General features: G+C 38.3%; 1 protein-coding gene across 2 annotated transcripts in view; it reads left to right on the top strand.

Annotated features, from left to right (window-relative positions):
- The window catches only part of LOC117173345 (transmembrane protein 131), a 462,351-nt gene that overhangs the window by 362,139 nt on the left and 83,368 nt on the right, over positions 1–16,844 (top strand). For both annotated transcript variants that reach the window (XM_033361843.1, XM_033361842.1), the window contains 3 exons: positions 11,837–12,117; positions 12,206–12,532; positions 12,705–13,032. In XM_033361843.1, the coding sequence (XP_033217734.1) occupies positions 11,837–12,117; positions 12,206–12,532; positions 12,705–13,032 (936 nt within the window). The remainder of the gene's footprint in view (positions 1–11,836; positions 12,118–12,205; positions 12,533–12,704; positions 13,033–16,844) is intronic.

Raw genomic sequence — 16,844 nt, 5'->3', positions numbered from 1 at the left:
CCGTATGCAGTTGGATGACTTGCGATGATGAGTAGCATTTTAAGACAGGTTCGATAGCCAATTTCTCGCGAATCTTATTAAACGATATTTGCTCAGCTTCTCACCATACGAAGGGTCGACTTTCTTTGAATAAATCATACAAAGGTCCGGCCCCTTCCGCAAATTTAAATACATAACAACGAAGGTAATCTGACATGCCTAGAAAACGTCGCAGACTATGTACGTCCTTCGGTACAGGAAATTCTAGGATGGCTTTGATTTTATCTTTACTTGGTTCTATGCCTTTTTTTGAAATTTCTTAGCGAAGATAATTTACAATCGACCTTAAAAATCTGCATTTTTGCAAATTTATTGTTAAACCTGCTTTTACAAGAGCTTCTAACACAAGGATTAATCTCTCTTTTAATTCTTTCCACGAATGCGTGGTATCAAGATGTTATCTAAGTAAAATAATATATTTTGACTTTGTAACGTTCCTAATACCTTGTACATTAATTTAGAAAAGTAAAACGGTGCATTCATCAGCCCGAAGACCATGCGAGTAAATTCTCCCGTCTCGTCGGGGGTGATGAACGCCGTTTTTTCTCTAGCCTATTTACTTAGTGTTACCTGCATGTAGCCTTGTGCTAAATCTAGCATAATGAACATTGAGATGTCACCTATTGTCAAGTGATTATAGATATCCGGTAAGGGATAATTCATCACAGGGCTGGCATAGGGAGACTGCGTGTTAGTTACAAGACCTAACATTCGTTAATCACTTAAAATTTCTTTGATAATCGAACGCTCAGAATTATTCGCTCTATGTGGTTTACTCCATGGAGGAGTACTACCCTCCTTTTCTTTTATCTTTATTTCGATCAAAGGAGGACAACCAATTCCGCCAAATTTCTCGAAACCGTAACATAATATTCATTAAGTGAGCGACACCATTTTGTCGCTCACATTTATAACAGGAAAATTTAATTCTTCGCTCTCACTTCCGATCACTTTTATAATATAAATTGACCGCGGTTGAATGCTTTCTGAATTCACAGAACGAAATTGAGACATTCTCGCACTAACAGCTGGTAACTCCAATAAAAAGGCATCTTCTCTCTTCTTAAACTGTAAGGTGTCTCCTTCCTTGAAGTATTCAACCGTTGGGGCATCTGTAAATGATCTACCCACCATTACATCTACCTCCTGATGGTCATCTGGCACAACGTAAATTTTAATGTCGCGAACTGTCACTCTGTCAACAGTCATATCGGCCATTATGAGGCCAACTGTTAAGAATAACACTAGCTTTTTTAATTGGACAATTTATTGAACGCGCTTTTGAAATTTTAATAGTACAGTCCGAACTTCCAGGGTCGATTTGGCCCCTGAGATTAATACCGTTCACGAATATCTGTTTTAAATATTTGACCAGCGCGTGATCTGTTGAAGTGCTTTCAATTTTATTCACTTCCAGTTTCACTCCGCAATGTCGTTGAGTGTGCCCCTTCACGTGACACTTTCTGCAAGTTTCTTCTCTTTTAGGTTCCGGGCAATTTCTAGAAGAATGTCCGTACAGTTGACAATTGTAGCACTTTGGTTCGCCTTCCTCGTTTTTGATAGGTGGACGACGATCGGGTTGACTGCGATGCGAACTGTCGCTATCCTTTTTCGCCTCCTGCGTTCTGTCATTTTTAGCGCTTGGAATATCAGCGCTCCTATCACTGGAAGTCGATTGTCTCAAATTTGGTTTATTATATTTAGTCGTGTCCGGTTTATCCATTCTAATCTGCTCTAGGCGTTGAGTCTTTCGAAGGAAATTATATCGTGCAATAGATCGTCGACATTTTCGTGAGTGCGTGCAGCCATTGAACTACATGTGTCTTTGGACCAAAGTCCCATCAACACCTGTTCTTTAGTATCGCGCAAATCCAATCCCAACTCTATACACAACTTTACTTTCGCGTAAAAGTAAGTAGTTATTAGCTCGTTTTTCTCCTGGACTCTTTGAGTCATCTTTTTCCATTTAGACGATTTGCTTTCTGCAAAGACATACGAACCCCAAAAGGCTGTTTTAAATCCTATCCAGCCGATAAATTCTCCTGCTCTGAGGTAATACCAGTCACGAGCTCCCTCTTTCAAATGTTATTTAGCGGACTCGAGAGCGAAGCTGTCTGGCCAGTGGTGGAGTTTTTTCATGCTATCCAGTGTTTCGATCCAAGCATTGCTTCTTGGCGAAAAAAAAAATAATTTTGGATGGCCGCAAAGTCAAGTTGATCAAGATAGCTGAGGCTCTGAAGATATCAAAGGAACGTGTTGGATATATCGTTCATGAATATTTGGGTATGCAAAAGCTCTGTTCAAAGAGGATGCCGCGCGAGCTCACAATCGACCAAATGCACCGTGTCACAAATCAATGAAAACAATGGCAAAATTGAATAAATTGGGCTTCGAATTGCTTTCGCATCCACCATATTCTCCAGATCTGGCCCCAGCGACTTTTTCCTGTTCTCAGACCTCAAGAGTCCTCAGATAGACCTCAGACCCCTGAGGTCTATTTTGAGGCTAAAGACAATCCTACTTTAAAAATGGTATCGAAAAATTGCCCAACTGTTACATAACTTGAGTAAACTCTCGGAAACCGCGATGAACTCGTTCAGTTAATATGGAATACGCTCACGCTTGGTTCATCGCTCACGGACTCGGTTCCAGTTCTCGTCTCGACAATTCGCAAACGACTGACGCTCCCGCTCTTAGTTCGCCCAAATGAACCTTACGCCCTCTTACGGGTGGCTCCAATATTAATATTAATTTGAATCGCGAACAATAGGCAAAAAACAGTAATAAAATGCATGTTCCAATTTTTTTTCTTGTAACTCTTAATAGTTGTACTAAATGATACATCCAATAATTTTGTATTCACTTGTTGATACAAATAAAAAAATGCATTAAAAAAGAACATAATTTATCCACTTCTTTCATATTTTTAACATTGTATTTGTATTTATTAAAGAAGAGTCCTTTGGGCTATGTGACCCTCTAAGGAAGAGGATAATAAAATGTCATTACAAATTTGTACAAGCACTCATCGGTAGAATACTATGTTAATCTTATCATTAAATCTATAAACTAAATAAAATAATTAATTAAATAGATTAAACCTCAGAATACGTATCAAATTATATATTAGATTAATGTATAGTAATTTACATCGAGTCTTTATTTAGTAACTCTTATGCATATTGAGGTATAAATAAAGATGGAAAAACAGTGTGTCTAAGAAATAAAAATTCACGAAAGTTAATAAAAGCAAAAGGAAATTCGAAGATTAAAAATTGGAGAATAAATATGAGAGTTCTACTAGTGATTCATTGCAAGAGTTAGGTTAAGAGAATTGTACAGGTATTTGAAAAAGAGATTTTTTAAATAATACGGGGAAGGTAGATTTCAAGTATCGAATGATACATTATTCCATAACGGGCTACTTCTTACTATAAATGACCTTTGAAGCTCGAACATACCGTGCAAAGGAATTTGAAAGACTTTATGTCTTTTACGATGCTTAGAATTTTCGGGAAGGACTCTGTCTACAAATAGTCGATATGGCTTTGATGAAAACTAACGAAATTCATGATAAAGAGGTTAGGACAGCGTCTGCTGTCAGTTCTGACTATTTTGATTTCATTGCTTTATTTGTTAAGGTTTATGTGAAAAAAAAATTTTTGCTGTTGTAATATTTTTATTAAGAATCAGTAGTACGTTGATCAATTATGAGAAAGTGTAATTTTACAGAAAAAAACATTTGAGAATCACTGACACATAAGCTGTGATTAGTGGAAAATCCGACCCCTTTGACGTCAAAGGGACCCTCTAATCGATATCGTGATAGAAAGTTCAAATTTAAACATTAAACTAAAAATAGCAAAGAATATGTAAAAAATATTTTATGGCCGTTTTTAAAATTAGAATGTTATATACTATAAGATCAATTTATTGGAAAAATGATATCTGACTTTGGAAACAACCCTATTCTAGAAAATGTGCCGAGAGAGACTGGGCGTTAACATGGCAAACGCTTAAGGTATCCAGTGATTGCAGATAAAAAGAGAAAATCGGAAATGAACAGAAGTAAGGAAGATGCTTAAGGTATATTTAACATTTTCAAAAACAGTGGCATGATCTGTAGATAAATTTTCAACAAAAGTGAAAATGATTTAGTAAATCGATATATGCGGATGTTTAGAGAGCTGTGAATATTGGGATGGTATTAGAACAATTAAGGTATGCGAGATACAGAATTAAGCCTAATATTATAAAATTATTCTAAAAAAGGCTAAAATCAAGATCTAAAGCTCCTAGTCTAAATATGAGATCAAGTTTGCTATCTGAAGATACGTATGTATAAGGTATAACAAACTTAAAAATATTGAATGTATATTTCACAACGGACGTAAAATAGTTCAACCATAATAAGATCACACCGTTGTGTGTAACCATTCCGTAGATGGCTTAATTGCTAATGGAATCTTTCTATGTGTTGTATCAAGAGCAGATGAATCCTAGGCGTGCGATCATCCTTTCGACAAAAAATCTTTCCTCCTACGATCCAAAGATATTAAATTTTCTTTTTTATCCTTAAATCCAATTCAGAAGAGTAGATCCTTTTTTATTTTTCCGAAGAATCCGACCTCTCGACTATCAATTGTTGTGTGTATAATGCAGCGAGAGATTTGCCCGATGTGAATCGTAAAACAAAACCAACGGTTGATCATAAGACCAAAAGACGAATGCATCACCTTGCCATAAAGATAGGCTGGGCAAGAAAGTACGCTTCCCGCATTCAGTGTGTGATTGACTACATCACATCTGGCAGGAATTTTACCTCTAAGGTTCGATAGTTCGCGCGCGAACCCCGGACCCGTTATCACGCACTTAACAAGTCAAAGCTGCTGACCATCAGACAGCATATTGTTGAGAGAATACGGATACTATATGACGCTAAGAGAAGTCTAAAGCAGAGGGAGAGGTGGGTTAGAGAAAATCAACAATTTCTCTCTGACGAAGTGCAGCATTGTCTGGACGAAGACAAAGATAAAATAAATAGCTTCAAGAAGCTGTGTAATGCCCTTATAACCCCTGATGAAGAATACCCACCCATCACTACCGAGGAGGTGAAGAAAGTATTAAGAGGGATGAAAAACTATTCCGGCCCGGGACCAGACGGTATCAAGACCTTCTGGTGGAAGAAGTCTTCGTCAACCCATCAGCATTCGGCCCGTATTTTTACCTCATATTTAAAGCTGGAAGAACCAATTCCAGTGTGGTTGGTGGAAGGGTGCATAATACTCCTGCCAAAAATAGGCAACTTAGCTGACTCGAAGAATTACAGACCAATCAATTGTCTGAACACACTGTATAAGATATTCACAGCTTTCCTAAATAAAAGGATTGTTCGGGCAATTGAACCTAGTTAGCAAGAAATGTATGAACAACGCGGCTCAAAGAAAGGCGTAGGAGGATCTCGGGAGAACCTGCTCATCGATAGAGTGAGGTGCATAGAGAGATTGATGCCGCTTTGGAAAACCAGATTTTCTATCTCATCTGGAAAAAATCGTGTGACAACTAACAAAGTCACCTTTCAGAGAGGTGTCTTTCAGCGTGACACCATAAGCCCACTCCTCTTTTGCCTCCCATCATTGCCACTATCTCTAGCGCTTCGCCATTCCGACGGGTACTTTTGCGGCAAACCTGTAGATCGAAAGTACAAGGTCACTGATGCATTTTGCATTGACGATCTTAAGATCTATGCTAAAAACAAAGAGCAATTACATCTAGCTCTAGAGATTTTCGAATGATATACTAGAGAAATAGGAATTGAATTTGGGTTAGACAAATGCGCCAAGGTTTATTTGAAGAGAGAAAAACTTAATGGCATCCCTGAAGACCCTGAGTTCGTCGATAGAAGCGCTATACGAAACCTTTGCGCTGGAGAGACTTGCACATACTGGGGCGTGCTACCGAATCGCATTCAGGATGTGACATGTATAAAAGATAATCTCCGAAGCAGATACAAACGTCTCATCCGGCAGATTTTGTCTTCCGAACTGTCGGCGAGGTACAAAGTATCTGCAACGAACATGCTTGCCGCCCTGTAGTACTCTATTCATTTGGGGTAGTACCATGGACGAAGAACGAGCTCAGATCCCTTAATATTGGGACATGAAAGGTTATGCACATGAACAGAAATATGCATCTAAAGTCTTCTGTTCCGCGACTCTACATCTGATGCCGTCAAGGTGGTCGCGGAATATTGAATTTCGAATGTCCTCACAAGAGGATCATTCTGGGTACAGTACATAAAGTTGCAAATGGAAGAGACCCTTTGCTTAAAATGGTCAGGAAGCACGAAGAAGTGGGCAAAGGAGCGTTTCTGTACAAAGCAGCGGAGGAGGCTGCTGAAATACTCAGATTTCAGTATTAGGGATAAGAAAAATGCATAAAATCTTATCTATCTCGATTACTCACTCCTGACAGTCCGGAATAAGGAAGCACAAGAAAAAAACTCTCGTGAACAGCTCCTCGATAAGAGGATGCACGGCATCTTCCTCAGAAATGTGGAGGATCAGTCAATTTCGTGTGAGCTAACTTTTGATTTCCTTAAATCACCCGGATTGAAGTCTGGCACGGAGGGTTTCATGTTGCATGTCAAGATGGTGTCATTTCCACCTTAACATACCGTCTTCACATTTTGAGCCGAGACATTTCTGATGATAGCTGCAGGGCGTGTCATGCACACCCCCGAGCATTTGATACACATACTATCAAATTGTTCAACTCATGCGGAAACAACCTGCATTCAGAGGCACAATGCGGCACTAAGAGTGCTTTATTACCATCTCTATCACTCTTACGGCATTAACCTTGATATCGCTCCTCTAAATGCTCCTTGGGAAATCGAGTCAATTGTCGAGAATGGGAAATGCCGCATATACTGGAAGTTTATATTCTCGACAATTGTTTCTGTTGCTCACTCGAGGCCTTACATGGTTCTTCTTGACTTCGAGAAGCGAACCATGTTCGTCATCGAATTTTGGGCGCAAACTGAAAAAAGCATCATAGCTAAGAAGAATGAAAAGAAAGAGAGGTATAGAGACCTCATAAGGAATTTGCGACGATTGTACCCGGAATATTCTGTCAAACTAATCGTCCTCATCATCGGTGCTCTTGGAGGTGCCAAGCTGTCACTGGTGAGTAGCCTGAAAAGCATCCCTGCGTATGAACAATATGCTAAAACACTTGCGGGAAAAATGCAGAAGGCGGTCGTCTATGGGTCGCTCCGTGTTCTCAGGGTGCACAAGACTTTTGCCGGATCGTCGTATTGATTCCGTTACAGACTGTAACCACCTATCTCACGGTCGTGAGACGTGGTTGTAGCCGAAATTTTTCCGCGATTTCGCTGAGATCGGGTGCATTTTTTCAGATTAGCACCCGCGCCCGGCGAGATCCTTCGGTTGTCCTTATGGCAAACTTTTAATTATATGTATATATGTGTGTGGAAAAAAATTTTAATCTAGGGGATGTGTAGATTTTTTGGTAAAAAGATAGTTAATGAAGGCCAAAAACGTTACCTTAAAGAAAGTTCTCTAAAAATTCAAACTTTTTATTTTACTTGTTGTTTTGCCCATGAAATTCTCCTGAATTCTTGGGAAAATTTTCTTGTCAATCTTCATAACATATATTTTGTTCATAAAAATCGGTTCAGTCACAAGCAAGAAGTAGAAGAAGAAAGCTTCGGAGAACCCCGATGTTCCGTAAACGCCATTGAGGCCATGTCTGAAAAATCCGGTAAACCGGAGTCCCAGTGTTGATAGTAAAAAGTCAGAAGAAAAGCAAGAGAAAGTAAAAGATAATAAATTTAAAAAATGGCATTCTACCTATTTCGGTAAGTGACCTAATTATTTTTGCCAAGAATCGAGTTAGAAATGTGTAGTAGTTTCCACACCACCCGAGAGGTGCAGTATGAGGCTTATTTTTTAGTGACTACTTGCTTTTATTTTCTACAAACCATAAAAATATAAGATTTATTTAAAGTTAGAGAACATTAAAAACATTATAACCTTATTTTTGATACGTAGAAGAAAATGGGGGTTCACTAAAGTTGGGTCTCAAATGAAAGCTGGTATCATTTAAAACTTGATGTCCAATAGATATCTGTAGAGAGCCAAAAGCGTTCCTTGGGAGCATACTTGAGAAGAACATGGAGACACATTCACAAACCAATCGTTTGCAAATTACGGTTGGTAAGTTGGCGATCGATAGACAGTTATCGGCTAAAGTATTTAATTATTCTTTAATTATCTTCATTAAGTTATGTTCATCACAATTCAATTACATATGTGCTTTAAGGTAAAAATGATGTTATTAATTAAACATAATGTCGAAGTGGGCAAATCGAAAAATAGATTCTTTGTAAATAGGCTCGATTACAATTGGAATCCTTTAGAACACTAACTTAGGTATGATTTAGAGCTTATTCATCGATTTGGGTTCCTTTTAAGCAAGTTGGGTTCATTTTTGTTGCAGCTCCTTCGGAACCAAAAATAGGTTCTAATGGAAACCTCAGTTTTTCCTGTGTAGGTGTGATGTCAAAGACTAATTATATCAATGAGAGGAAGAGTATTAAGCCTTCTCCTCTATTGAAATAAAACTCACATGAACGAATGCTTTCAGTGCGTTAGTTGCATAAGGTTGCGCTTCCGTCGGGGCAGCGAACTCATTGGTCGCAGTTAGCGCTCAATCAAAAACGAGTAATAAAAAATAATTATCGTAATAAAGACGAATAATTATTACAAATCGAATTCACTTGTTTCATAATGTAGTTATCATTTGTTTGGAATGTTTTTAAATTCCGAAGATTTATTACTGTGATAATAATAATAACATGATTTTGTTAATAAAAGTTGGTCCAGCGGTTTTCGAGAAAAACCACTTTTTTAATTTTCATGTCCCCCTCCATAATTTCCAAAAACATGCAATTTGAAGGTTGAAATCCTTCGTAGTTTTTTGTTACCTCAGGATAAACGTTTGACATGAATTTCAGCTTGTGAAAAGCAGTGAAAACCTCCCGCTGACCCTCTGAAGATTGTCGTATTGCACTCGGGACAAGCACGCATTGTCCGATATACGTATTAGCTGCACGAGAGATGTCAAATTCCGAATCTGAAAATCAGTCTTTTAAGAAACAAGGAACCCAAAAATAACCAAATGCCAATTACACACTGCACTCCGAATGCGAATACAAGCACTGTGATACAATATAAAGTTAAAAATTGCCCAAGAAACAATTTATGACAAGATTAAAGCAAGGCGAAGCGGAGCACACGTCTGTCTCTTACTTTTTTCGAAGTATTTTTTATAGACATTTTCTTTATGAAGAATATTCTTGAACTCTTTTCATAAAAATCCAACTCAAAGCTTAAAATATAAATCATAAAAATCCCTGATATGTCTTTTGTCCAGCTTCTCTAAACATCTTTAGAATGAAGGACCTCAAGCTTTGCTGTCTGTTATGCCATTAGCCCGTATTGTAGGTTGATAGTAGCTCTAAATAGAGGTGACGGAAGAGACACTCTTCGAGTGCTGTGATTTAAGATAACAGAGGAGCCTAAATGCAAATTTCATCTTCTTGAAGTCAACAACCTTTGCTCTCCGCCTCCTATTAGCTGTATACAAATTTAAATAAATAAATCGAAAACTCCTTTTCCAACGCAGTGTTATCGAAGAGAGTGCAGGGATGGGGTTAGCGGCGAGAGAACAGCGGTCACTACACTACGTTGGACTCCTGCTCATGCGCAAACGACTGTTTATACGGTGCTCCTAATTTGTCCAGATTAAATATTATGTAACTTAAAAACTAAAACTTCAACTGTTTTTTGGAAAATTAATTTTAGATTTATTTAAAAAAATGTAAACAGCAATATAAGTCCAGATACTATAATATGAAATTTCATGTATAGATGTAGTCTTATATTCATCTTTCACTCATTCAGTGTTACCTCGTAGTTATCCCAGTTTAACCCTTCACAGGCACACTGGGGTCGAAAAGACCCTAAACATGAAAATTCATCAAAATCTATTTGAAATTGGTACTTAAATGGCCCTGTCACCTTAGCTAGGTATCCCTTTAAAATCCCCACAAAATGTAATTTTTGATATTCTTTAACTTATACCATCTTTGTCTTTTTTGCTTTGGTCAAAAAGACCCAAGTGTGGCAGCTATGTTACGCATCGAGAAGTGTGCCATCGAAGGATTAAGGCTAGTTTATTTATGTATTTCCTATTGCACAATCTCTGGAATTCATATAGAGAGTGTCGTTGGTCTAGAACCACAAGTGTTTTGAATTTTCCTTCGTGCATGCAGTCTTATTTTTTGTTAACGGACTTGATTCGGTCCCCTATTCAGCTCCAGAGTAGCTCTTCCTATTCACAGATAGCTCTGCCAGTTGTTCCACAATGCAGACCTCATTGTTGTCATTATTTTTTTGGATTTTAACCGCTTCCGACTGGTTGCCCCCTCCGTAGCTAATTTCCTTTGGCAGTATATTTAATGAAGTCCGTCGTGTAGAGCCATAATTATTTTTAGTTTGTTTTAGTACATCGATGGGGGCCCTGGTACCATTCAGTATTCGATATTGTGATCACTAAACGACTTGGAGACAGGAGAACATATTTTCTGCCATATTTCGCAAAATTCACAGATTTAGTTCAAATTGATCATCAGAAAACGTACTAAATGTAATCTAAGTTCATAACGTTACTTCCACTGCTACTTCTCATTATCAATCGCCCCAGGCGAAGAGCTTCACAAGGTCATCATAAGTTATAGATCACACAAAAATACGCAAACTGACTGATAATCTTATAGTAAGATCCATAATCTGCCATCGAATTCGAAGCAGTCAAAATTAGGAGGCAATATTGCTTCAAAAGCCTCATATTTCGTAAACTGACTGCAGATACGAAAGGATTGAATTTGGACGGCATATAATTTAGGAAATCTTAATGACGAATGAGGTAAGTTAAGATGTTAAACAGCCCACTCAAGTATCACTGATGGTTCTGCTGGTCATCTTCTTTACAGTACTGATAAAAACAGTAATTTTTATTTGTCTCCTAAAAACACGCCACTGCAAAAAAATCCTAAGAACTCTAAGGTATCCTAAACCGCTCCCTTAATTTTTTTTGGCGCGGTATCTTTGCTGAACACCATTTGATTCTGATGGTGAACCCGGCCTCCAGGCTGGTATCAGTATCTACATCGATGAATGTAGAAAAGAACGGCCTTGAATCTGCTGGTCTGTTATTTGCACCAATGACATATCATTCTAAAATTCTAGTCTTTCTGAACTAGCTGCAAGCCACAACCGATGTTGAACGATATTTACAAGCTTAGAACAATTAAGTTCTGTAGGAATTGGATTATAATTATTTCAACTTTACAAGTTGAAAGTTAATTTCTGTTACCTACGACATTTAGAAATTTGTTTGACATTATAGAGATTAAGAAGTTCTTTAATTTTTCCCAAATAGTGATTAGAGTTTTATAAATCTGGAACTTACTTGCCGTCTTCTTCGGTATGACTATCGATTCTTAGTTCTGGTCCCGAAGACCTGAGTTCTTCAGTTCCTCAGAGCAATTGAATCTCACGATTGGATCCCTCTAATTCACATCCGTGCTCCAAGTTCAACTATATTTGCAAGCCCTCGAACTAGCTGAAAAATCATAGGATCCCTAGGAAGTGACCAGGTCTGTCAAACAGGTGGAAACTTGTAAGTTGAAACTTTTTTTTAATTTCAGGTAAAAAGGAGGATGTGTCACTGGATTGGAGTATAAACGGAAAAAAATTAAAGGATAAGGATTCAAAGAGTCCAAAGATTTCTGATTGGTCACTGGAGGACGAAAGAAGATTCAAGCTTGATATTGAGTCTAAGGAAAATTCACACTCAAGACGCTATGAGGATTTTTCACCTGTTGACGGAAATTTTTCAGTGACAATCGGTGTGCGAAGGAAAAACGTTAAGCGTCATAATGCAGGTGAAATGCAGGAATACTCAAACGAAAATTCTCCAGATGTACAAGTAAGCCTGAACAACATTGTATACATAAAATAACAGATTTTCCTAAATATTTAATATTTTTAATATAAGATTTTTTTGTTCTTCACAGGACAAGAAGTCAGAGGCGAATTGCCTTATAAAATCAAGCCCCTTAACGAGTAGGAAAGGTAAATCGAAGGAAGAGTCGCAGATCAATGATCACGAGGTTCAGGTTGAGTCTGTGACGACATTCTCTAAGGAAAACACCAGATCTGAAAGCAGGAAAAAACAAGCTGTTAACAGTAATATCCCTAACAATAATACAAACTGCGTTCAGAGTCATTCATACAAAAAGTATGAAAGCAATACCAGTCCAAAAAGCACACAGTTCTCTGAGGAGGAAACCTCGTCTACTACCACGGAAAGCTCGAACCATGAGGACAACAGTAATTTCAAGGTATAAACATTATTTACAACCTAAATGATTTTCAATTTGACAAACTTTGAAATGGTATTCTTTGATCTGATATTCAGTAAAATTTGAATTTGGATTACTTTCTATTTGGAAGTTTTACAAGTGTAGATGATCTTTAATTTAAAATAAAAAAATTAATGAAATATTGTTCCAGAACTGCGATCATACGTCGAAAGCAGAAAAGTCTCAGCGAAAACCAACGACAAAGAAGCCAAAACCACAGACAATTCCTTCTTCTTTGCCCGTAGATTATAGGGACAATTATGAAGGAGACTGCGACGACGATGATTACGATAAAGAAAAGCAAGATAATCCATATCGTTGGAAGATGAGTACAACTCGTTCTAGTATGAAAAATCATCATCACCAATCCCGTTATAACGTGGAAGCGGCTCTTAAAGTTACCCGGCAAAGTAAAAATACACCTCGTAAGGAAAAACCGTTACAAAAACGTCGGAATGTCGAGAAAACTCACGCCAAAAGTAAGTGTCTGAAAAATTTACAATATATTTAGCTTTTAAATATTATAAGCACCATTAAAACTATTCATATTCATAAAAGTTATAAGTTTTGTTGAATTCTCATCAAATACAAGATTTTTTAAATAAAAAAATCTAATATAAATTAAAGCGGCTTGGTTTTCCTATACAATAAAAATAATAATATAATAATAAAAACAGGGACTTTAAACGTGCGAAGTAGCAGATTGTAGATCTAAGAAAACATCCGGAGGTGACTGTTGTCACCTCCAACGCTCGCTACCGCTCGTAATTGTATACCTACAACATCATCGCAGGAGGTTTCAAGCAACGTATTACAGTAACTTATAACATCCTAACATCATCAGTCACTTGACTTAGTCCATGGCTATGATGTAAAACCGGCGCGCGCGCATGTGTGTGTGTGTGATACCGAAGGCGTTCTCGCGTTGATGTCGCGGTAGGATTTAAGCTTTACTGTCATGACTTTGACGGCTATGTTGGTGGTCGCACTGCTACTGACAGGTTTTCCGAAGCCAGGTAGGCAGATAACGAAGAGGAGAAGGACTAAGCAGAACACCAAAACCCATAAATAATAACGTAGAGTATTTCAAAGATTTTGAAACGCTCTTGTCGCTTCCCGACGATCGTCAGGTGCCCTTGGAGTCGCCGTGGGGGGCAACAGCATGCGTGTCGGTGGTCATGGTAGCTGCGAGATGGTCAGACAGATCTCACTAATCAAACAGCTGGCCAGCAAGAACATATGCGAAAAATAGTAAGCAGTGGAACATCAACTGTGCCTGCTGAGGATACTTTGGCTAGCGTTAGCTATTTTCAGCCAACCACATCGATAGAAATACCGTGGGAGAGCATCAAGTGGGATACCTCAATGAAAGAGGAATTGGTGAGTCACTATTACGAAAATTCGATGTTTGAAACGAAAATAGAAAAAGGATATAATTGAACCGCTGGCGATCAAAAGGGGATACGTTCGAAACGCCGCCGTTTTAGTTGACCCCTGGGACATATTTTTTTCAAGTCAAATTCTAACTTTTTAATAACATATTCCGATAGTAAATTTTATTGCGCATATTTTTAGTCCTATAAATAAATGTGATGACTTTATTAGTTTTTGAAAATATAAAGAAAATGTTACTTTTTTCTGTAATCGCAAAATACGAATTTTTTGTTCAACTCGTCATAAGTTCTACACATGTTATACAAAAATTAAAATTATACCTGAAAAATAGATGTCCCAGGGTCCAAATAAAACGACGGCGTTTCGGAAGTATCCCCTTTTATTCGTTAGCTGTTCAATTTAACAATGAAATTTGCTGCGAAGTATCCTAATATAAAAAAGTCGCACTAAGACATCTTATTGCTGAAGTAACCAGAGGCAGAAGCAGAGCTTCAGCAACCAAAAAAGCGAATAAAATAGTCATACCATATGAATAATAATGTTATGTTAGCCACAAAAATAAACGAGCAGAATCTGGCTAATCAAAAACGATCAATTTCTGTAAACAGATTGTTTTCGGCTTTTGTAAATAGTTCCTCTCAAAAAGGGAGTGGAACAGCAGCTTCCTATTAATGAACTCCCCTTGAAAGATATGGACAACGAAGACTTGTCCTTGAAAGCCTTGTCCCAGAAAGAAGAAAGACTTGCCTTGTCCCAGAAAGAACGAAGACTTGTCCTTGACGAAGCCTTTGTCCCAGAAAGGGATCGAGATCCACCATGGAAGAACATGTTACATATGTATGTGAGGAGAGTAAGGTATAAATTAGGTCGATTAACGCAATGCAAAAAAGGAAATAGAACCAGAAAGCTGATAAACCATGTCACTAAAATCATCCACCCTCGGCACATCGAGATATTAACACCATCAATGATGAATGAGATTATAGACTCCCAACGATAGAGTTTTTATGTTCTTACTGATAGACTACGTCGGTAGAAAAAAGCAGTACACGAAAGCAGCAAAATCGAACCTTTCAGACAGATCAAAGAATGTTCTATCGTGGACGGAGTGTAAAGCAAAATAACTAGCAAGGCACCGAAGTCCCTCAATTGAAAGACATGACTAACTACTGATCGAGTATTTGGGGAAAAATTAACAGATGCAATTTGGACAGTGCGTAGTTCAAATTGGAGAAAACAAGAATAAGCAATAGCCCTGAAATGCAGCTGACAAACATCACAGCTTTACATATTTCAGCGGTCTTGAGAAGGGCAAGTAACTGGAAAGCTCCAGGTCCGGACATGGTGAAAAACTTTTGGTACAAGTACCTGACGAGTGTGCATCATGCGTTAGCAAGGCTTTTTCAGAAGCTCATTAAACACGCAGATCTGATTCCAGGCTAAAAAACAAGGCGTTCAAAAGCCATCTGAATTTCGACCACTAACCATTATTATTATTAATTAAGTCAATTTATCAGAGTATGTGTTATTTTGGTCATACGGTCCAATAAAAAGTAATAGTGGATTCAGTTGGCCTTGCTGCAGGCCTTCTTTTAAGGTTATGCATAACCTAGGTTAAGTATTTGTTTAACAAATGTAAAACACTGACATAGAACTTAAATATATATATCTATATCTATATATATATATATATATGGACAACCGCATAAGGACATATAACATATAACGCATAAGGACATGTATAACCGTCATAAGTACAACCGCAAGATTTCGACGGGTGCGGATGCTAATCTGAAAAATTGCACCCGCTTCCAGCGAAATCGCGGTAAAATTTCAGCCACAACCACGTCTCACAACCGTGAGATAGGTGGTTACAGTCTGTAAAGGAATCAATACGACGATCCAGCGAAAGCCTCGTGTACCCTAAGAACACGGTGTGACCCAAGGACAACCGCCTTCTGCATTTTACCCGCAAGTGTTCTAGCATATTGTTGACACACATTGATCAGTTTAACAGAATATTCCGGGTACAATCGTTGCAAATCCCTTAAAAGGTCTCGATACCTCTCTTTCTTTTCATTCTCCTTGGCTATGGTGTTTTTGTCAGCTGGTGCCGAAGAACCATGTCAGGCCTCGAGTGAGCAACAGAAACAATTGTTGTTGAGGTAAATGCCGTAGGAGTGACAGAGATGGTAATAAATCACTCTTAGTGCCGCATTGTGCCTTTGAATGTAGGTCGTTTCCGCGTGTGTTGGACAACTAGATAGTATGTGAGCTAAATGCTCGGGGTGTGCATGGCACGCCCTGCAGCTATCATCGGGAATGTCTTGGCTCAAAATGTGGCGACGGTATGTTAAGGTGGAAATGACACCGTCTTGGCATGCAAAAATGAAACCCTCTGTACCAGACTTCAATCCGGGCGCTTTAAGGAAAGCAAACGTTAGCTCACAAGACATTGACTGATCCTTCACATTTCTATGGAAGATACAGTGCATCCTCTTTTATCGAGGAGCTGTTCACGAAAGTTTTTCTCTTGTGCTTTCTTAATCCGGGCTTTCAGGAGTGAGTACTTGAGATAGATTAGATTTGATGCATTTTGCTCACCCCTAATACTGAAGTCAAGTCGAGTGTTTCAGCAGCCTCCTCCGCTGCTTTGTACAGAAATGCTCCTTTGCCCACTTCTTCGTGATTCCTGACCATTTTAAGAAGATGGTCTCTTCCATTTGCAACTTTATGTGCTGTACCCAGAATAATCCTGTTGTGAAGACATTCAAGACTCAATATTCCGTGACCACCTTGACGGCGTGAGATGTACAGTCGCGGAACAGAAGACTTAAGATGCATGCTTTTGTTCATGCGCATAACCTTTCTTGTCCCGATATCAAGAGATCTGAGC

Source organism: Belonocnema kinseyi, chromosome 5 (genome assembly GCF_010883055.1).
Source record: "Belonocnema kinseyi isolate 2016_QV_RU_SX_M_011 chromosome 5, B_treatae_v1, whole genome shotgun sequence".
Classification (NCBI taxonomy): Eukaryota; Metazoa; Arthropoda; class Insecta; order Hymenoptera; family Cynipidae; genus Belonocnema; species Belonocnema kinseyi.
Note: the sequence above shows the minus strand (reverse complement) of the source record. Positions and strands in the feature narration are given on the sequence as shown.